This window comes from Giraffa tippelskirchi, chromosome 6 (genome assembly GCF_054371585.1).
Source record: "Giraffa tippelskirchi isolate mGirTip1 chromosome 6, T2T-mGirTip1v1.2.pri, whole genome shotgun sequence".
NCBI classification, from domain to species: domain Eukaryota; kingdom Metazoa; phylum Chordata; class Mammalia; order Artiodactyla; family Giraffidae; genus Giraffa; species Giraffa tippelskirchi.
In genome coordinates, this window is record NC_137280.1 from 32,788,454 (window position 1) to 32,810,852 (window position 22,399).

At 42.3% G+C, this 22,399-nt stretch overlaps 1 protein-coding gene across 14 annotated transcripts in view; it reads right to left on the reverse strand.

Moving 5' to 3' along the window:
* Positions 1-5,834: 5,834 nt before the first annotated feature.
* Positions 5,835-22,399, reverse strand: part of SAMD12 (sterile alpha motif domain containing 12) — a 442,508-nt gene continuing 425,943 nt past the window's right edge. For 6 of the 14 annotated variants that reach the window (XM_081505308.1, XM_081505306.1, XM_081505305.1 and 3 more), the window contains one exon: positions 13,775-14,282. In XM_081505308.1, coding sequence (XP_081361434.1) covers positions 14,260-14,282 — 23 coding nt within the window. In that variant the 3' untranslated portion in view covers positions 13,775-14,259. Of the gene's footprint in view, positions 14,283-17,287; positions 17,391-21,673; positions 21,760-22,399 lie in introns of all 14 variants that reach the window. The other 8 variants (XR_014058047.1, XM_081505304.1, XM_081505303.1 and 5 more) reach the window with 5 other exon arrangements.

Consider the following 22,399-nt stretch of genomic DNA (forward strand, 5'->3'; position numbering starts at 1 on the left):
CTACAGCTTGCTTTCTGGAGATAGAATTTGAGCTATCCAAGGCAACTAACCACATTAGCCATCTGTTACTCTTCATTTTTTGGATCATCTATGTTACAGTTCTGGGGCAAGACTTATTAAGAAAACTCAATAAAGAAAATTATTAAGGAAAAATATTGCATTATCACATCCTCTATCTTCATTTGACCACTAAAGAAAAGCTAATGTTTAGTAGCTTCTATGAGGTACAATTGGAGAAGGCAATGGCACCCCACTCCAGTACTCTTGCCTGGAAAATCCCATGAACGGAGGAGCCTGGTAGGCTACAGTCCATGGGGTCGCTAAGAGTCGGACACGACTGAGCGACTTCACTTTCACTTTTCCCTTTCATGCACTGGAGAAGGAAATGGCAACCCACTCCAGTATTCTTGCCTGGAGAATCCCAGGGACAGTGGAGCCTGGTGGGCTGCCATCTGTGGGGTCACACAGAGTCGGACACGACTGAAGCGACTTAGCAGCAGCAGCAGCAGCATGAGGTACAATGAGGGTAGTAGGCATAGGAAAACAGAGCTGGGGAAAGCAAAAATAGGAAGATTACAGAGATAAGCACTGGGACTTAGAACAATGAAAATGGAAGGAAAGAGAGTTTAGTGGGAGACCAGAACAAGAAGGAAAAGGAAAAGCTCAGTTTTCATTCCAATCCCAAAGAAAAGCAATGCCAAAGAATGCTCAAACTACCACACAATTGTACTCATCTCACACGCTAGCAAAGTAATGCTCAAAATTCTCCAAGCCAGGCTTCACAGGATGTGAACCATGAACTTCCAGATGTTCAAGCTGGATTTAGAAAAGGCAGAGGAACCAGGGATCAAATTGCCAACATCCATTGGATCATCGAAAAAGCAAGAGAGTTCCAGAAAAACATTTACTTCTTCTTTATTGACTATGCCAAAGCCTTTGACTGTGTAGATCACAACAAACTGTGGAAAATTCTTCAAGAGATGGGAATACCAGATCACCTGACCTGCCTCCTGAGAAACCTGTATGCCAGTCAGTAAGCAACAGTTAGAACTGGATGTGGAATAACAGACTGGTTCCAACTTGGGAAAAGAGTTACGTCAAGGCTGTATATTGTCACCCTCTTATTTAACTTATATGCAGAGGACATCATGAGAAATGCTGGGCTGGATGGAGCACAAGCTGGAATCAAGATTGCCGGGAGAAATATCAATAACCTCAGATATGCAGATGACACCACCCTTATGGCAGAAAGTGAAGAAAAACTAAAGAGCCTCTTGATGAAAGTGAAAGAGGAGAGTGAAAAAGTTGGCTTAAAGCTCAACATTCAGAAAACTAAGATCATGGCATCTGGTGCCATCACTTCATGGCAAATAGATGGGAAAATAATGGAAACAGTGACAGACTTTATTTTTGGGGGGGCTCCAAAATCACTGCATATGGTGACTGCAGCCATGAAATTAAAAGACACTTGCTCCTTAGAAGAAACTTTGATGGCCTAGACAACCTAGATAGCATATTAAAAAGCAGAGACATCACTTTGACAACAAAGGTCAGTCTAGTCAAAACTATGGTTTTTTCAGTAGTCATATATGAATGCAAGAGTTGGACTATAAAGAAAGCTGAGCACTGAACAATTGATGTTTTTGAACTGTGGTATTGGAGAAGACTCTTGAGAGTCCCTTGGACTGCAAGGAGATCCAACCAGTCCATCCTAAAGGAAATCCGTCCTGAATATTCATTGGAAGGACTGATGCTAAAGTGGAAGCTCCAATACTTTGGCCACCTGATCCAAAGAGCTGACTCATTTGAAAAGACCCTGATGCTGGGAAAGATTGATGGCAGGAGGAGAAGGGGATGACAGAGGATGAGATGGTTGGATGGCATCACTGACTCAATGGACATCAGTTTGAGTAAACTCCGGGAGTTGGTGATGGACAGGGAGGTCTGGCGTGCGGCAGTCCATGGGGTTGCAAAGAATTGGACATGACTGAGCGACTGAACTGAGAACCAGAAGAGTCTGGTGGCTGGCAGAGTTCTTGGTTGAGGGGCAGAGGGGGGACGATCAGGTCTAAGGAAGGGAAGCACCTGTTTTGGATGGAAGAGGAGGATGGCATACATGGGAAAAAGGACTTTTAAGATATTTTCTATATAACACATAATCACACTCTGACTCTCACTGCTTTGGAAGCTTCATGAAGGGCAAAATACAATCTGGAAATGTGTTTGTTTACAGTTTTATTCCACTGTTGGACTTCCTTCTAGAGACTGGGCAATGGGAGACCTAATTATATTATGCTTAAAACTAAAAAGAGACATGAGAGAAAAATAGGAATCTATCAAGTGGTCTATTTCTTATGAGAAGGGGGACATCTTCTCTTGTGAAACAACTGTGTACACTTCTCATTATCCACTCCCTCTTTACATCTCCCCAGTTGCTTACAAAAACAAAAGAACGTGGTTGGAAAGGCACTTTAAAGCTTATTCTTTTAGTTGATTTCATCAACGTACATACAAAATCATGAAAGATAACAGAAAGCTATTTTACAATGCACGTATATCTATATGCCATAAAAATAGATTTCTGTAAAAGAGAAAGTATTAACAATCCTAATGATCTCATAATCACCAGAAGTCTCCTTAACTATGGACTGCTTTCTCTGGAACAAAAGATCTAGCACAGCAGAATACATTTACTAGGTCCTCTGAAGGGATTTTATATGATTCTTAGTTAACACATAATTCTTTTAATTAATTTATTTTTTATTGAAGGATAATTGCTTTACAGAATTTTGCTGTCTTCTGTCAGACCTCACCATGAATCAGCCATAGGTATACACATATATCCCCTCCCTTTTGAACCTCCCTCCCATCTTTCTCCCCATCCCACCCCTCTAGGTTGATACAGAGCCCCTGTTTGAGTTTCCTGAGCCATACAGCAAATTCCCATTGGCTATCTATTTTACATATGGTAATGTAAGTTTCTACGTTACTCTTTCCATACATCTCACCCTCTCCTCCCTTCTCCCCACGTCCATAAGTCTATTCTCTATTTCTGTTTCTCCATTGTTGCCCTCCAAATTCTTCAGTACCATTTTTTCTAGATTCTGTATATTTGTGTTAGAATACGGTCTTTATCTTCCTCTTTCTGACTCACTTCACTCTGTATAATAGGTTCTAGGTTCATCCACCTCATTAGAACTGACTCAAATGCATTCCTTTTTATGGCTGAGTAATATTACACTGTGTATATGTACCACAACTTCTTTATCCATTCATCTGTCAATGGATATCTAAGTTGCCTCCATGTTCTAGCTATTGTAAATAGTGCTGCAATGAACAATGGGATACATGGGTCTCTTTCAATTTTTGTTTCCTCAGGGTATATGCCTAGGAGTGGGATTGCTGGGTCATATAACACATAATTCTGATGGTGAACTTCTCATGACATAACTATCCTTTTAATTAGAGTACAGTTGCTTTACAATGTTGTGTTAGTTTCTGCTGTACAGCAAAGTGAATCAGCTTTACATACACATATATCCCCTCTTTTCTGGATTTCCTTCCCATTCAGGTCTCCACAGAGCACTGAGTAGAGTTCCCTGTGCCATACAGCAGGTTTTCATTAGTCATCTACTTTATACTTAGCATCAGTAGTATATACATGTCAATCCCAATCTCCCAATTCATCCCACCCCCACTTCTCCCTTGGTATCCATATGTTTGTTCTCTATGTCTGTTACAGTTTTATTTCACAGTTGCTACGTCCCTATTTTTACTTGGTAAATAAAATCATCTATACCAATTTTTTTCAGATTCCCCTAAAGTACATAAGCGTTAGTTGCTCAGTCATATCCAACTCTTTGTGACCCCATAGACTGCAGCCTGCAGAGGACAGGCTCCTCTGTCCATGGGATTTTCCAGGCAAGAATACTGGAGTGGGTAGCCAGCCCCTTCTCCAGGGGATATTCCTAACACCAGGATTGAACCTGAGCCTCCTGCCATTGCAGGTGGATTCTTTACCATCTGAGCCACCAGGAAGCCCTAGATTCTACATATATGTATCAATATACAATATTTGTTTTTCTCTTTCTCACTTACTTCACTCTGTATGACAGTCTCTATCCTTGATTCAAATATGGCCATCACATTTACCCAGGCAAGCATGAGTTCCTGAAATGCAGAGATGGCAGGAAAGCTTTCTTTGTACTGGCAAAGTGGTACTTAGGGGAATGTGCATACTTCTGGCTTGGGTTACCTAAAGCTACCTAGGTAACCTGCTACCATTCACCCACCTCTGAAAACACGTCTGGCTTTCATCTTTATTACCATGAGTTCATTTGCTTAACGAAAAGCTCGTGGCAGTTGGTAGGCTCAGCAGAAAGGAAGGAAATAAGGCGGGAAGAATTAGGAACCAAGTTTAATTCAGTTCGCCTAACATTGTTGAGCAACTATTATGTACCAAGAGATGGAGATACAAATACAAATAAGATGAGTGTCCTACCCCACAGAGAGGGAAAAGAAAGGAGAAAGGTAAAATAGGTTAGAGATTGAGATGGAAAAAGGGAGAGAAGGAGTTAAGATAGAGGTGTTGGAAGATGAGACAGAGAAAGGTATCAAGAGAAGCACACAGAAAGGGAGCAATAAGTTAAAGGCAGAGAACTGACAGAGGAAAAGGAAGGAAATTATGAGGAATGGACAAAAAAAAAAAGGAAAAAATAGCCAAAAATGATCCAAGAAAAATCAAGACAAAGAGGAGGTAGGGTTTGTAGGGGTCTATGGTGTGTAGGGGTTATAGGGTGTGTAGACAGCTTTAAAAGTTTTATATACGCAGTCAGTAAACTAAACTAAAAGGTTCTCACTCGTTTTGTTTTTGGAAACCTTTTCCGGGGAAAACAAAAACCCTCAAATCCCCCAAAACACTAGATTCTTTGTAAACTTGTAATAAAAAAAAGGTGGTGAGTGTTTCCTTTCTTCTTCATGTGATTTACACATCCTTTTTCCTTTTGGGGAAGGAAGTGTCTAATATCAATTGAGGCAATTTATCATATTCAGCAAAGTCATAGTGGCTGTAAGTACTCATTACAATGTCTCCTTGAGAAAGGGAAGGGTGAAAATGGGAGTTTGGAGCAGATAAAATGGTCTTTTTTTTTTTTAATATTTGGTGCATTGTATTACTCAGTGGATTTTCTTGAGAAAAAAAAAAAGTTAGTGTCTTTTAAATACGTGGTTGAGAGTGGAGTATATCTAGATGCTTGCTGAACTAGAGAACTGCCCTCCTAGCCCAGTCTCTTAGGCAGGTGTTACTTGAAGGCATCTCAATTGATAAAATACAGATAGCTGACACTTGGTCATCACCTGAGAGAGATGGAGATAGAGGTGCTGGGGGATGCCATCAATCATGCAATGATAAGCACTTAAGATTCTCTGGGGTGAGAGTTAATTGGCAGGCCAGGATCTGTCGTGCCATCTCTTTCCAGGGTGTTAGCGTATCTGCGGAGGAAGAGAACTGTGTCTTTTGTCTTTGTGCTCCACATGAAACTGTTCAATGGTAATAGCCATCATGCTGGTGGGGTTTGGTGCTGGGGGAATTCTGTGTGCTGGGAACTGGAGGGAGGCCACCAATTCATTCCACATATATTATTTCTCCAGGAAACACAGTATAATTGAGGACAATTTTCCACCATGAATTGCATCATTAGCTAACACAGGGAAAGTGAAATGCTGTTAACTTTCTTTTTTCTTCTGCAAAGCTGATGAGCTGAAGAAAATAGAAATGAACAGTTTAATGTAATTTTTTTCCCAAGGATATAGGTTGAAAATCAGAATCAAAACACTTTTACACGGTAATAGAAATCCCACATTTTAATACATTGCCATGCACATAAGGAATCAAGTAATGCTGAATACAAAATAGTCAAATATACAAAATGATAAAGCAGATTTTCAAGCCTGATAGAGATCATGCTCACAGATACAAGGGGGCAAAAATCTGTAGTTTCATTTCTATCAATTTAAAAAGAATCATGCCCCTGCACCCCCGAAACTCTTTTTGAGGACAACCCAAAACACAAGGAAACATTATAAGAAAAATGTAAAGAAGACCCAAAAGGAATTGGCAAGTCGATAGCTGCTTAAGATATGGAAATTGGTAGTTCAAAATCATGGTGTGCAATAATTCTTATGTTTAGAGAAAACAGTTTCTAAACATTGTATGCCCTGGGAACTCAGGGAACTAAAATGAACATCCAACAGAAAAGGCACTCTGATTTTACTACATAACCAGCTTGTGTCCTCCTTAAGTCTAGTCTTGGGAATTTTTCTAGGGTGCATAGAGGAAGAAAAAAAACAACCCACAGTTGTGGGCAATGAATAAGGAAAATATTTAATTAACCACTCTTAGGGGACTAAGAGATTTCAGACTGCTGGTTTAACTACTCGCTTAAGGAAGCTATAAAAATGTCTCCCGTCTACGTAGGCTTTTGCGTTATGAAATGTGCTTTTATAGCCATGTTTGTTAGTGTTTGTAAAATAGTGAACTTTTTTTTTGGTCAGAATTTTTTCCACTCATATGCAACTGAAAGCACTCACTTTATATTCAGTTCACATGGTGTGATTTTTCTTCTTCTTCCTTTCCCAGCACAAAGACACCAGCTCATCAAGGAAGTTCGATGTGGCTGTTTCCTGTGACCCGCAATTCATCAACTCCATCGGCCTTCTTTAACCTGGGGATTGGCAATCTTCACCTGCGCCCAGCCCAGCCCGAACTCTCTCCCTCAGCTTGGTCACGGCGCTCTAAACCTTTGCGAGGTGGAGATAAATGATCACCCTGGCCATAGGTTTTGCACACCAGCCCCCATGTATTGTGTGTGCATACAAAATGCTGAGTTACCTTTACCTTTTTTGTAAGTTGTACCAAAACATCTACTGAAGTTCCTTCCTAAGCAGCATTTCTTCAAGTAATTTGGTAGCTTCCCCAAAATGTTGGTCGCTACTTTCCTACCATTGTACTTTTTAGCATCCCAGAATGGACTCAGTAAAAACAGCTATGAGGCAAAGGCATAATACAAGGGAAAGGAACTCACTGATGAAAGCCCATAGCCCTGCTCACCATGATGAATACACAGACATTGGTGATACAGAACAGCTCCTCCCCTTAGCTCAATTTGGCCTCCAAATAACCCTGTCTGCTAAGGCAGAACAGGTAACATCCCAGACAGATGAGCAAAGGTCCAGAGAGACGCACGATTTCTCTTGAATGCAAGTGTTCTTGAATTTGAAACGGCTTCCCCTTTATCAGGGCAGTGCCAGTCTCCACAGAATCCTAAGAATAATTCAAGTGCAGAAACAACAGTTCAATATTTCCTTTTCTCGGGTACTTTTGATGGCTAATATGTAATTGTGTTACAGTATTGATCTTCTCTAAAATTTTGTGTACAGCTGTTTAATTTGGTACCCAACGAGATTAAATAGTTGGATTAACTGGAACTACAGCAGATATGATGGAGTGATACAAGAGTTTTAGTGGAATTCGTTTCAAAACATTTGTGCTGCCTTGGCTTTTCAGCAGATGAGTTGCTCCTGTGCCAGTCACGACTGAGACAGGGCAGGGTCAAGAAGCTGGCTTTATTCAGCTCTCTGAAATATGAACTTCCACTCGTTAAATCATGGTCTCCTCAAACATGGCCACATAAGGATAGCGTTTTTCGACTGGGGAAAGAAAAGTAGTGGTGTTGGAATCACTCAGAGCCCCCGAGAGCCTTCTAATTCTGTTTGAGTGAATTTAAGCAAGTGGAACCCCGACTACCCCAAGTGGGAGGTCAACACTCACTCAGCAAAGAGGCTACTGCTTTTAGAAAGAGAAGGGTGACGTGATGGGAGAGTGGGATTATGATGAAAAAGACAAAGTTTCCAGTGTTCAAACATGAATACTCCCCCCTTGCACTCCCCCACTTCTCTTTAAGGTTTCCATCTATAAACAGGGGCCTTTTGATGTGAAAAAGAACCCAGTTATGGGCTTCAAAACTTCTGCAGCTGGTACACAGGGAAATATTTCTGGTCTTTTCTCAAATGTCTTAAATGGGAATTGGTGTGAAAGTGAAGGTGTTAGTTGCTCAGTTGTTTCCATCTCTTTGTGACCCCATGGACTGTAGCCCACCAGGTTCCTCTGGTCCATGGGATTCTCCAGGCAAGAATACTGAAGTGGGTTGCCATTCCCTTCTCCAGGGGATCATTCCGACCCAGGGATCAAACCCTGGTCTCTTGCACTGCAGGCAGATTCTTTATTGTCTAGGCTTGCTCAAAAGCTGAGACAGAGTGAGTGGGAAGTGACCAATGCAAACATATAAATGCAGTTGATTGTGGCTTAAAAAACACTGAAAATAGATATAAAGAATTAGAATTGATTTAGGGAATCATATCAAGGACCAAGGTGGTACTCAAAATTCAAATTGCATTTTTGGAATTATGCTTGAACAGGGAGTCTATTCAGAGCTTTAGAAGAGGTCTTTATAACACATATGCTACTTAAGAGCGAGGCCGGGCTGCCCTCTGGGGAGATGGGAGAAGACCAGGGTATGCCTGTGGATTGAAACAGGAATGACTGTCAAGGTATTTAATGGCCGGTGATTTTCTTCAAGGTTATGTCACAAAATCAGTATCCCCTCCTCTGAGAGAAGCAATGATCTAAATAATGAGTCTCATTTTAGAATTTCCTTGGGAGTAAAGCATTTGGATATATTTTCATAGGAATTGGGGGGTGGGTGGTGGTGATTAAATACAACCACATAAGACAGATCTGTGTGCTTTGGCACATCAACCCAGCCTACAATTCCACCTGTAGTAGCTGTGTGTGTGCTAATGTGCCAAGGCCACGTGAAAGCAGCCTATTTATTTCATTTGAGCCAAATGGTTGAAATTTAAAAGGCTATAAACAATGCAGAAGGCAACCAGCCTTAAATATTTTAGGTGTTAGTATCTCTAACTTTGGCTTAATTTAACAGTCTCCTTGTTTACATCAAATGGCTGTTTCTATCACTGTCATTGAGGCAAAAAGGCCTGGCTTTAAGAGCCTTTCTAAGGCTTCCATAAACATTGGAGGTTTGCAAAACAAAGACAACAGTGAAACAAACAATGAAACCCCAAACCACTGGCTCCCAAGTCTGAAAAAGATATTGTATAATCAGAAGTAATGTTTAAATATCTATAACGTCAGCCAGTCACCTGCAATTCAATGCAAGTCATATGGTTACTTTGAAATTTTATGAGGCCTAAGCTGTTGGTGCCTTCTAGTGCTTGATATAATTGCGGAAGGGAGCCTCTGAAGTAAGAATGCTTGGGGCTCGGCAAGGTTTTAAAATAGCCCTATATGTGGCAATGGAAACTCCACATTTACAGTGCCTTCTATGCCCCTTTTCTGCTGTTCTGTGTTCGTAATTTCTCAGTCTGTGCTGCTGAGTCAGTCAGGTTAGTCGTTCAGTCGTTTCCGACTCTTTGGGACCCCACGGATGGTAGCCTGCCAGGCTTCTCTGTCCATGGAATTCTCCAGTTGAGCAGGATGTCTAAAACCAGTCCCATACTCAACGGCACTTCTCCTTTCTATCTGTCACAGGCAAATTTCACCCTGAAAAGTTCAGATTTTAGTGCTTGCCGCACTTGCCCAGAATTTTCCCTGCAGAGCCAAGATGATGGCCAGAAGAAACCAGGGTACCATCCTCCTAGCCATCTTCCCAAATGAGCATCTCCAGGGAAGACTATTTTGTGCTTTTTATTAAGGGCTGGTGTAACCTCCTTGGCTAATTTTTCCTCAAGCTTCCCACAGGTGGTTCACCTTCAAAAGAAGCCTCCCCATCTCCTTCCTAGAGTAAGTCACCAGAGCAAAACAATACAAACACAGCTCTCTTTGACCTTGAAGCTGTGTCTCGGAGCCAGGAATATTTCACACTGATAAAGCAGAACTCATAAGCGAGTTCTCTGGCTACAGGATGAGATGCACATCTCAGGAGACTAAGGAGAAGGACCTGCTTGTTTTGAAACTGAGTCCCTGGCTGTGTCCTGAGCAGGCGCATCTCCTGGGCTGTCCTCTCTTGTGATCATACAGCCCTTGTTTTGGTTGTCGGCACTGACCTGCCATCACCACCACTACCACCCCCCACCCCGCCCCCAGATCAGAATCCCTGTCTCAGTGTTGTTTGGGCAACTAGCTTTCACCAAGATCAAACTTAAGAAGGAATTCTTAGTCAGTCCTGGGGAAAAAAGGTGACAACTATGTTTCTCTGTTTGAGTTCTTTATAGAATACTTGAAATCTACCTAAGGAACTATGTGAAAAGAAGAAAGAGATTAAAAGAAAAAAAAACCCACAAAAAGGCAAGAAAGTGAGGTGGAGGGGGTGTGGGAGAGGTGAATAAAAACAGCCTTTAAGGCATAAAAGAATTGATGTCTTTTTAAAGATTAAGTTTTTAAAAAGAGAAGACAGGCAGCTTTAAGTCTAGTTGTCAAGTAACAAAATTACTCTAAAGAATGCAGAGGAAAGCATCACAAAGAATGAAACTGCTAATGCACTGGAAGAGGAGGTTTTGGTAAAAGGAAAGCACTAAGGGGGTCTTGAAAACTTTTCTTCCGTGAGACTTGTATTGTTCCTATCCCAAAACAATTATGTGACATTTGCAAAGAAAGCATTTGCAGGAAACAAGGGGTGCATCTATTAGAGGTTTTAACCCTACGTTTATCGTCTCACCTAAGGTTGATATTCCTTTCCCTTTGAAGGTTAAAAAAGAGGCTTAATTCCCCCAGAACGAAGGACTATTCACCTCTGTCTGGGCAACTGAGAAGGGACTCTGGAGGGAACCCGGGTTATTTCCCTGTAATCTGGAGGTAGGAGTGGATGGTGCAGTTACACACCTCACAGAGCCTAAGCAGGGAAAAGACACGCCATTACCCACAAGAAAGCTGATAGTGTCTCTGTCCCCCAGGTGCGTCTTAAACTACTCGGGTGATGTGCTTTTTACCCTAGCAGAACCACCGATATTCTGCATATTTAAATTCAGTTCTGGAGCCCGAACTGAGCTTATCTGCCTTGGCACCCCAGAGAGTCTGGTAATTATTCGTTTCTGTTCATTCCCAAGAATGCCTTTCCCGTGTGAGTGTAGGGGCCAGACTTTTAATAAAAGGTGCAGCACAAGTTCAAGTAAGAGGAAAAGTTAATGCATCAATAGTTTACAGCCCTTAGACATCAAAGCCTTTATATTCTTCCTCCCCATTTCCTGCCTCCTACTAAACAAAACTCAACAGAGCCATCTCTGGGAGGTAAAATGTCCTACACGCATCTTGGGAAGAAGTTACAACACAGCAGGAAATAGCCATGGGTAACTGTGGGTCAGCACAGAACAAAGAATCCCAAGGCTGAGAAGGCAATTGTTTCTCCAATTTTGCTGGTTTAGGTCGTGACTGTTCTGGTTTTAAGCCACCACGTTTCCAAAACCATGCCCTCAAGTGATTTCAAACAGAGGTTGACAGTTTGGAAAACAGTAGTAGTTCATATGCAAATATGTGGTACGTGCCAGGAATTAAGGCATTTTTAGAGAAGCCATCTTCAATGGGGCTCTTTCATTGCCTCCATCTTTGCCCTCTCTTATTTCCACCTTCACCCACTACCTTTAAATAACTGTCCAGCCCACTTTGACTCAAAAGAAAAGGGCTAGACAACTCTACTTATTTACTTGTTCATAACATATTTTGCAAAAGCCAAAGTAAGGATGAATCACCATCATTTAATGAACATCTATCTGCACCATAAAGCATGTTCGGTTTTCCAAGGGTGTTAACAGTCTTTAACGTTCCCAGCTAAACCAATGCATACCCAGCTACAGCATCTCAGCACCTGGCAGTAGTTCTGTCGAGTTTGTCAGGCCCAATTCTGCGTCCCCAGGACTAGTTATAGAGCTGGGCTTTCAGAGAACCCAGCATAATGACGAATGGCTGTTTCTGTATAAGGAATGGGAATATAGGTGACCAGGGTGGATATCAAGAGAAGCAACTGAAAGTTGCTTTGGGAAGCTCTCATCAGCTAAATCTGGGTGCTGGAAGGGTTGGCTGTACATAACAGATGCAAATACATGGTGGCCTGATGCTGTCCATTACCTCTCCCTCTGCTGCCTACTTTCCCAGTCAAGGGAACTGTGCCCGACCATTTGCCCCACATTGCTCTGGAGGAGTGAATGCTGTCTGAATTCAGTTTTCACTGTGGAAAAGGTGGGGTTGGGATAGTGTTTGGGAGGAGGAGATATAAGGGCAGGGAGTGTCTACAAACCATAGTGCCCCAGCTCAATGCTTGGGGCATAGTAGATGCTCAATAAACACTTGATGACTAAAGAAAGGAAGAAATGAAAGACTGGAGTGAGTTCTGCTGTTGGAATTGAACCTCAGGAGATGGGTGGTGGAGACTGAGGTGTCCAGGGGCATTGGCAGCCAGGCTTTGGCCTCTTAATTTTGGATCTGTAAAGAATTACAGTATTGGTCCTGATGTTGACCCACCAAAGGGCCGGATCTCAGTGGTGACCGAAGCTCCCGTGAGTTCCCTCTCGGAAGCCCCCTTCTTCGGCACCAGAGCCCACAGGCTCCCAGTGAGTCATCTGGCCCCGTGACTCACCCAAATCACCTTTGGATCTCCCTCCTTCCCTGTCAAGCTTCCAAATCTCAGGCGGGGACATTTTCTAATGGGCTGTGCATTTCCTGATACCCCCAGGGGAGGAAAGATGTGGGGAAAACAGACAATGACTGTGTGTCTGGTGACCCTCTTAAAATGCCAAGCTTGGTTATGCTGGCCAGGTCCCAGGGTTGTTACGTGTATTTAAAGAAAAGTCTCCGATGCCTGCGAGCCACAGACTGGGATTGTGGGCACACAGAACATACTTGGCTGAGTTTCTGATTCAGTCAACTTTACATTTTCAGGGGAAAAAAATGCCTAAAGCATGATGTAGGGTCAGTCAACATGAGCATTCCTCTAATTCCTAAAGACAAGCAATAACTGGGCTGACTGGCATCCCAGGACTGTGCTTTGTTGTAAAACATAGTAAAAAAATATTAGTTACGGGTATAATTCCAGATAGGATTAAAAAGGACTAGTAGGTTCTCTTCTGAGGAAGAAACCTAGTGTGCGGTTGGCAACTCTTGCTTCTCTAGACATGCAGGAGGTCACTTGCTATTTTTTCCCCTTCAGAGAATTGAGATCAAAACTTGACCTAAAGAGTTTTCCAAAGTGTTAAAGCCACACCCTTTTATTCTGCTGTCCTTACTATCAACGCACCATAGTCTTAAGATGAATATATGGCCATTCCCCCCATTTTTGGTGAAAGAACTTTTCTATAGAAAGAGAGACTACGTACACTGGCCAATTAGAAGCCTCCTGTGTTTGAGTGTGTGGATGTGCTTGTGGTAAGTTGTGCCCAAGAAGAGGAAATAAGAGGAAATGACCACCATTCCCCAGGCCCACCTTTACCTCCCTTTGGTGCTGTAGGAAATCCAGTTGTTCAGTAAAGTGTCAAGAGGTTAAGTCTAACAGTATTGTGGCCATATTTACCAATCTGTCTCAAACTATAGGGTAAATGTGGGGAGTGGAGTCTTGCCTTGGACAGTCTGAGCCAAAATAGGACAGAATTTATAAGAAAGAAGAAAAGACTTGTTTTCTCACATGTACGGAACGTGCTAATTCGTTTCAGTGTAGGGTTATCATGTAAAGTGCTGAAGAGTTGGACAGAATACCTTTAGACACCGTAACTAACAAAATTGAGACATGTTTATATTCCTACCAGGGCATAATATTGTGAACACTTCCACTGAGATTGCAGGACTGCTGTAATTTTTTTTTTTCTAACACATCATGCCATCTGCACACATAATAAAATAATCCAGTAGTTGCCATGCTAAAACAGGACCTGGAGTGAAGGGCACAGACAGCTCCCCAAAGGAAGCCTCAGTTATGCACAGTGATGAAAACTGGAAGCAATTTTCCAGCTAATGGTCTGCCAATGACCACTTGGAACAAGCTGGCACTGTATATTATGCACCTCATTTAAAAATCCAGAACAAACTAAGATTTTCCAAAGCCCGTAATCTTGACTGAATGGGTGGGTTTTCAGTTAATCTGGTTAATCTGTCAATGCTCCGAGGATATCTTCTGGCAGTGCCGTGAGTTAGTCTTTCTGTGAGGAACAGGCCATGCTCGTACTGACTGGCAGGACAGCAGCTTGGAAGGCTAACTGCATTTACGGAGAACCCTCAGCTGAGGCTGCAAGAGGAAAAAGAAGAGAACATGATAAATTTCTTTATATTCCCATATACTGGTATGTAGCAATAATCATATTCAAACAAACCTTAAAATCCTTAGGTCAAAGAGAAAGCTCTAATGGAGGTAATAGTGATTCAACTCCGAGGCAAATGCAATGATGGCTTGTATTCTTGAAACGTCCTTCTTTTTTTTTCCCAGAGCATGGAAGATGTCTGTCTCAGGGACACGCGAACTTGAATGCAAAGAAGGGGAAAACCAGATCCTTAGAACTGGCATTCGGCCCTATGACAGGGCTGTGGTTTGGGAACCCATGCTGTACACTGCGGGGTTTCATGCATTCACTTGACCTGGAAGATCAGACTGGGAATGGTGTGGAAGCATATCGGGGGGTGGGGGGTGGGGGGTGATGTGTATAGTCGGTGTGGCGGGGGGAGGGGGGGCACTTCATTCTGCATTAAGAAGCTTTGCCAGGATAAAACCTAGAAGAAAATATTGGAAGCAGTATGGGTGGAGGTCCTGCCTTTGTTAGTTGAAAAGGCAGACTGGCTGAATAGGTTAGCGATTAGGTAGAGAAAGTCATTAAAACCTGAGCAGATTGAACTACTTGAATGCCAAACGTGCTCTTGACCTTGGGAATGCTGGCACAGATATATTCGTCTAATTTTTCCAACTTCATTTTCTAATTTGCTTTTATTTTATCTCAGTACTCCCTACAGATCCTATACAATTTATACAGGTCTTCACTAATTAGTTAATAAAAGAGCACAACTGAATATTTTGCTCAGAAAAATATTTTGATATTAGCTTTATTTAATACCCCAAACTATTGGGCAATGGAAAGAAATCAAAAGTTCTTACTGTTAAAAAAATAAATTCCTAGGCTTTAAAACTGGCTTTTCAAAACATGAGAGAATGCACAATTTATAAGTGTTTCATTAAAACTTACGATTTTTGAGACAAAAGTAAGGTGCTATTTAAGTGCATTAAATATAAAATAATATACACTACTGATAAGACTGTAATGAAAGTAGAATATTAATTCTACAATTTACAATTGTAAATTTACAATTTACAATTGCTGGTGGCATTGTAAGCTAGAAAAATAGTGTCAATTTATTTAAAAAATATTAAAAATTCACATTCATTTACTCTGTTCCCATTCTAGGAGTGCATCCTAAGAAAATATTCTTTTTTTTTTTTTTTTTAGGAAATATTCTAAAAAAATGAAAGAAGCTATATGGACAAATGTGCAACCCAGAGGTTATTTATAATAATGGAAAATGTAGAAAACAACCAGTTGCCTATTGTTAAAAGTTTAGGTTAAGTAAATTATAGTACATTAATAAGATGAATGATTACATGGCCATGAAAGTAATAATTATGATGATTATGTAGCAACATGGTGAACAGTTATGATATACCACAATACAGAACCTATGTCCACACGGCTCTATTTAAAATGGATAACCAACAAGGACCTGCTCTAGAGCACAGGGAACTCTGCTCAGTGTTATGTGACAACCTACATGGGGAAAGAATTTGAAAAAAACCAAACAACACAACAGATACAAGTGTATGTATAACTGAATCACTTTGCTGTACACTTGAAAATATCACATTGTTAATCAACTCTACTTCAAAATAAAAAGTTTAAAAAAACTTACACATATGTACAGAAAAGAAATGTAGGGAAAAGTGAAGGCTTTAGGACTTTTATTTAATGTTGTCATGATGTTTTACAAAAGAACAACAAAAATTCAGTTCACAAGGGAGCAGCTTTGATCCATAAGCATTGGCTAAATAAAGCATCCAGTTATTTTCATTCACTAATACTACTAAGAAAATAAATATTTATAATTTAAGAGACAACATTCTAGTATTATTAAAGGGGGTTAGAAACTGATGCAAGTAAAACTCTTTTATACAAGCCAACCCATAAAGGAACTGTACAGCCAGAATGTACAGGAGGAAATGGCAAACCACTCCAGTATTCTTGCCTGGAGAATCCCATGGACGGAGGAGCCTGGAGGGCTACAGTCCATGAGGTCTCAAACAGTCAGACACAACTGAAGCGACTTAGCATGCAAGCAAGCACACACACACAGCTGGAATAACAGATTTCTAGGAATCTGACATTACATACTATCACTCAGACTTTTGCTAAAATCAGCTCTGGAAAATGTGTGAACTTGAAAAAGAATTATTAAGAATAACATAAGTTTAATGCATCCATCTCTCCTCCTAAAGTTTTGAGGGTGCTACCGCATCTTATTGTGTGTCTTCCTAATGCAAAGTGCTGTGCCACACATACAGAACATGCTTAATAAATGGTTGTGAAATAATGAAGAAGAAAGTGATGCTGGAGAAGGAGAGGTTTTTCTCTTTTTTAGGGCTTAATTCAATATCTAATTTTACTGGAGATTTAATCCTGTAGTTGGGGCTGCAAATGAGTGGGAACTGTGCCTGTTTCTTTCTCGAATCTAAGGGCTACTTGGGCTTCCCAGGTGGCACAGTAAAGAATCCGCCTGCCAATGCAGGAGATGTGGGTTCATCCCTGGGTGGGGAAGATCCCCTGGAGGAGGGCATAGCAACCCACTCCAGTATTCTTGCCTGGAGAATTCCATGCACAGAGGGGCCTGGCGGGCTACAGCCATGGAGTTGCAAAGAGTCGGACATGACTGAGCACGCATGCATGCACACGAGCACTACTCAAGGAACATGTGCATCCCAGAAATGACCATGTGTGGATTTGCAACTAGTGAACAGTAAGAAGCTCTTAAGTCTTTTTTTCAACATTACTATTGAATGGTTTAGGCATCCTGGGAGCTATTCCCCTCCTTAGTGGAATAGCTTCAGAGTCCAGCATGAGCAGGGCCACATCAGAATCCAGTGATTGAGAGGCATGAGTTCCTGAGTCAGGCAGATCTGGTTGATATTCCAGGCTCACCACTTAGCAACTACAGGATATTGAACACGTGAGTTTCTCCAAACCTCAACATCCTCACCTTTAAAATGGTGATCACAATTCCCACCTCACTGGGTTGATGTCATGCGGAAATGGGTTCACAGAAAAAGTTCTTTGCATGGTGTCTGGCGAGCAGTCAATATCTGCTAAGTGATGGGTACTTATTATTACTACTGAAACTTCTCAAAATTCCCTAGAGAAACTAGAGATACAATTAGGTCAGTGTACTAATGCCACAGCTAGGGGTCAGGAAGCAGAAGCAACACGGGCCCAAGGCCAAGCCTTTGCCCCCTCCACCGATGGGTAACATTCCTCTCACCTGCCAAGGCCACAGTGAATGCAGCTGGCTTCCCCTCTCACCCAGACTAGTGCTGATGCCAACAGACAGTTCTGTGATAAGGACAGTTTACAACAGACACTTGAAAGGCAGGAAGAAGCTGGCCCCGGAGACAAAGGCCAGCATGGTGAGGATTCAAGAACATACTTGGGACTGAGAGCATCCAGTGTCACCTCCCCCTACTCCAGCCGCAAGGGACTGTTTGGGAAAAAAGAAAAGACGGTGTGTGCGGGCAGCCCCGTCCCTCACGGGTTGGAGAAGAAAGACTTCATCTCTTAAAAGTGTTGTTCAGTGTCTTCCATTCAACCAGAAGGGCCATATCGTCTATCTGAAAGTGTCTCTCCCATGACTCATGTTTGAGGACTTTAGGGTGGGCCTGAATGCACTCTGACAATTTATAGCAGGTGTGAGATGCACCGTCCAAGGGAGGGAGACCCAGAGTTGCCTCCACAACAATCAATTAGAAGCAGAACTGGGCTTCTCTGGTGGCTCAGTGTAAAGAATTCACCTGCCAATGCAGGAGACACGGGTTCGATCCCTAGTTCTGGAAGATCCCATATGCCTTGGAGCAACTAAGTCCATGTGACACAACTACTGAGCCTGTGCTCTAGTGCCTGGGAGCTGCAACTGCTGAGTCCATGTGCTGCAACTACTGAAGTCTGCTTACCCTAGAGCCTGTGCTCAGCAACAAGAGAAGCCACCGCAATGAGAAGCTGTTGCAGTGCAACTAGAAAGTAGCCCCTGCTCGCTGCAACTAGAGAAAAGCCTGCATAGCAATGAAGACCCAGCTTAGCCAAAAACGAATAAATAGGAATCTTCCTGACCTGGGGATCAAACCTGCATCTCTTAGGTCCTCTGCATTGGCAGGTGGGTTCTTTACCACTAGCGCCACCTGGGAAGCCCAAATAAATGAATGAAATCATAAAAAAAAAAGAAGCAGAACTAATATTCACTGAGCAGCTATGATGGCCAGCTAAGATTTTATAGGCGCTCATTGAGTCACCACTGCCATCTTCGAGGGCTGAATTGCATTATCCTCACAGCACACCTAGGAAAAATGAGGCCAGGTTCATTAACTTGTCACAGCCATCCTGCTGAAGTGCACAGAGCTGAGACCGGAAAGCAGATCTGTTCTCACCACAATGCTTTCTTGTCTCAATAGGAAACATGTATTAGGAAAGTGAGTTGCTAAACTCCAACAGGAATGCAGGAGACAAAGCAAGTAGCTGTGTCTGTATAAAAAAATGCTCATCAAATGTGAACCCTACGCATAAAGAGCCCTAAATAAGAGGTCTGGCCTAGAGAAAGTACATTCCTGTCTCACAGTCTAAAGCCGTCCTATGTTTAGAGCAGTGGTTCTCAACTGGGTACAATTTTTTTCCCATTTGGCAACGTCAGGAGACATTTCTGGTTGTCATACTACCGGCATCTAATGGGTAGAAGCCAGGGACCCTGCTAAACATCCTGGGATGCATAGGACAGACCCTCACTTCAAAGAATTATCCAGCTCAAAATGTCAACAGTGCTAAAGTTGGTTTAGAGGGTACAGGTCCTTGTTTATCTTCTATTCCTGGTTGTGAGTCAAATATATCACTCCCAAAATAGGCCAAGATAAAAAACTAACTTAAGTGTGCCTCTTGCGTGTACAGGAAATAAGGCTAATTTCAAACCTCACTCCCCTCTTCTCTTCCATCATTTGCTCATTTTATTTGATTTTATATTCAATGTAATCAAAACCTCTGATACTAAATCATTTCTAACTTTTAGAACCCTCACAGGCATACTATTATAAGAATCAAGATGGGATGTTTTAAACAGGTATGCTCAATTAATTAATCAGTAGGTATGGAAGGAGTCAGGAGATAAAAGAAGGACAAAGAAGGATTTATGTGGCAATAAAACTCAGCTCTGCTCACCAGCCCTCTGGTGGGAGAAGTCACACGTGTTCTCAGCTCCACTGGTTTTCATTTCTGTCACTACCAGCCCTCTTGATGGTTTGAGGAGGGGACTGTTCGCCTCCTGAGAATGTGATGAAGAAATCAGTGCTACCTCTGACTGGATGGAGATGGAGGTCAGAATCTCAGACAAGATGAGTATCAGGAGGGCAGAGGACTTGCGTTCAGGGGAATAAAACAGATGACACACACAAACTAGTCTGTAACTTCTCAAAACCCTTAGTAAACTGGAATCCGCAATGACTCTGTGATGGTTAATTTTATGTGTCAATGTGACTGGGCCATGGGGTGGCCAGACACTTGATTAAACATTATTCCGAGTGTGTCTGGGAGGGTGTTTCTGGATGAGATTAACATTTGAATCAGTAGACTGAGTCAAGCAAGTTGCTCTCCCTAATGTGGGTGGTCCCCATCCAGTCAGTTGAAGACCTGAGTAGAATAAAAGGCTGCTTCAGGGAGAATTCATTCTCTATGCCTGCTCTTGAGTTGGGATATCTGTCTTTTCCTGCCTTTGCACTTGGACTTGAACTGGAATTTACACCATCAGCTCTTCTTGGTCTACAGCTAGCTGACTACAGATCCTTGGCTTTCTCAGCCTCCAAAATTGCGTGAGCCATTCTTTGAAATATCTATCTCTTTACTATCTCTCTCTCTCTCTATTATCTCTCCCTCTCTCTCTAGACAGATGGATCTATAGATAGATATACAGATATATCTCCTATTGGAGACCAATATCTCCTATTGATCCTGTTTCTCTGGATAACATCAACTAACTCAGAGTCTACAGACCACAATGACCACAGCAGTAAAAACTATCCTTAACTAAGTAGTCTGTGTCAAGCGTTGTGATAAGAGCCTGTTCCATTTTGCAGCAACTTGAGGAGGTAGATCCCATGACCTCACTTTATAGATAAAGAGGCAGGCTTGGGGAGATAAAGGACTGTAGAGAGGCTGCAGCCTCAGGCCAGGCTATGACTCTCAATCTGGTTAGGACATGTCTGGGGCCCGTTGATGCCACGAGTGCTAAGAAGACACACGAAGGCCCAAAGCCCCATGGGAAGACCTTTAGGCGATCATTTACACCCAGGTAGGGTAGGAAAGCCTTGATTTCCATCTTCTACCCTCTCAGCCCTCAATTTTATTGTTTCAGTTAGAATGTGAAGGACTCCGGATACTGTAAGGGGAGCCTTTCTGGAGCTGGCTTTACTGTCATGATAGCTTGGGTTGCTGCCTCTCTGTACAGGGTTTGTGGGTTCCTGAGATGAGTGAAATTAGACAGACAGACACACACACACACACACACACACACACGCTGAGAGGAAGAATGCACTTGTGTGCAAGCTGCCCCTCTCCTTTTCCTCAGCACTAAGGGAAAAAAAGACCCCACTGACACTGATTCATCCCCTTCCTGTTCTACTACAAATGAAACTGCTAGTCTACACGATGAGGCTTAAACATCTCTCAGAAAACAGCTCTGGTTCCTGTGGATTAAGCTGAGTCTCTGAATTCCAGGGTTATGAGAACTTGGCCATTTTAGTCTGAGGTTCTCAAACTTGGCTGCATCTGACTCATCTCAAGGAGCTTCTTACAATTTTTATTTTGTCCAGCCACTCTCCAATTTTCCCTGATTCAGAGTGTCCAGGGGGAGGTCTAGAAATCTCTCTATTTAACAAGCAGCCTGGTGATTCTCACGAAACCAGCTTGGCACAAATCCATGGGCGCCCCTACATCTTCTCCTCAGTACTTAAATAGTAGTTATTTGTCTTTCAGACAGAGAAAAGTTTGCAGACTGTGGGGGAAATTTGCTTTATAGTCTTGCTCACTTCATGAAATAAAATACCAAGAGTCCTGGATATAATATAGTGCAGTGATCCAAATACTGGGTTTTAGAGTGAGGCAGACAGGAGAGGCAAGACCTGAGCAAGCCACCCAATCCATTCAAAGCCCCAGGTTCATCATCCCAGTATTGTTTAGTTTCTACAAGCCTATTCATGCATCAGCTACTTAATTAAGCAGATGAGCAACATTTGTTCCATTGAACATTTACTAAGATAACACCCCCCACTCCCCTAGGGGGTGCAGGGCTTGGAGAGTTTCCTGTCTCATTATACTTATCATGCTGTATTAGAATCACCTGATGATGTGTCTGGCTAAGGCTTCTCCAACTTCACTGTGCTTGGAAATTCCCTGGAGAGCATGGTAAAACCCAGATTTGGGGCCCTGAGTGGAAACAAAATCTGATTCAGTAGGTCTGGAGTAGGTTTGTAAATGTGCATTTCTAACAAGCTTGCAGGGCACGCTGACATCACTCATCTGAGGACCATTCTTTAAGTATCACAGCTCCTAACCCCAAGCTTCTTTGGGCAAAGAGTAAATCTTTTTTTTTTTTTTTTTAATTTGTTTTTAACTGAAGGATAATTGCTTTACACTATTGTGTTGGTTTTTGCCATACATCAACATGAATCAGCCTTAGGTATACATACATATGCTCCTCCCTCCCACTTCTCACTCCATCCCACCCTCTAGGTCACAAGGGGACACAATCTACATAAAAATGAATGAATTGTGCCAAGGACAATGACGAATTTCACTATACAGACTCTTAGAGGGGAAGGGTATTTTAGAACAATGTTTCTCAAATTTTAATGTGCCTAGGAGTCACCTGGGTATCTTGATAAAATGCAGATCATGCATGTCTAACAAGTTCTCAGGTGATACCAGTGCTGCGGGTCTGTGCCCCTCACTTCGAGGAGCAAGGCTGTTGAGGTTCTTCATCTAGAGCTGCTGCTGCTGCTGCTAAGTTGCTTCAGTCGTGTCCGACTCTGTGCGACTCCATAGACGGCAGCCCATCAGGCTCCCT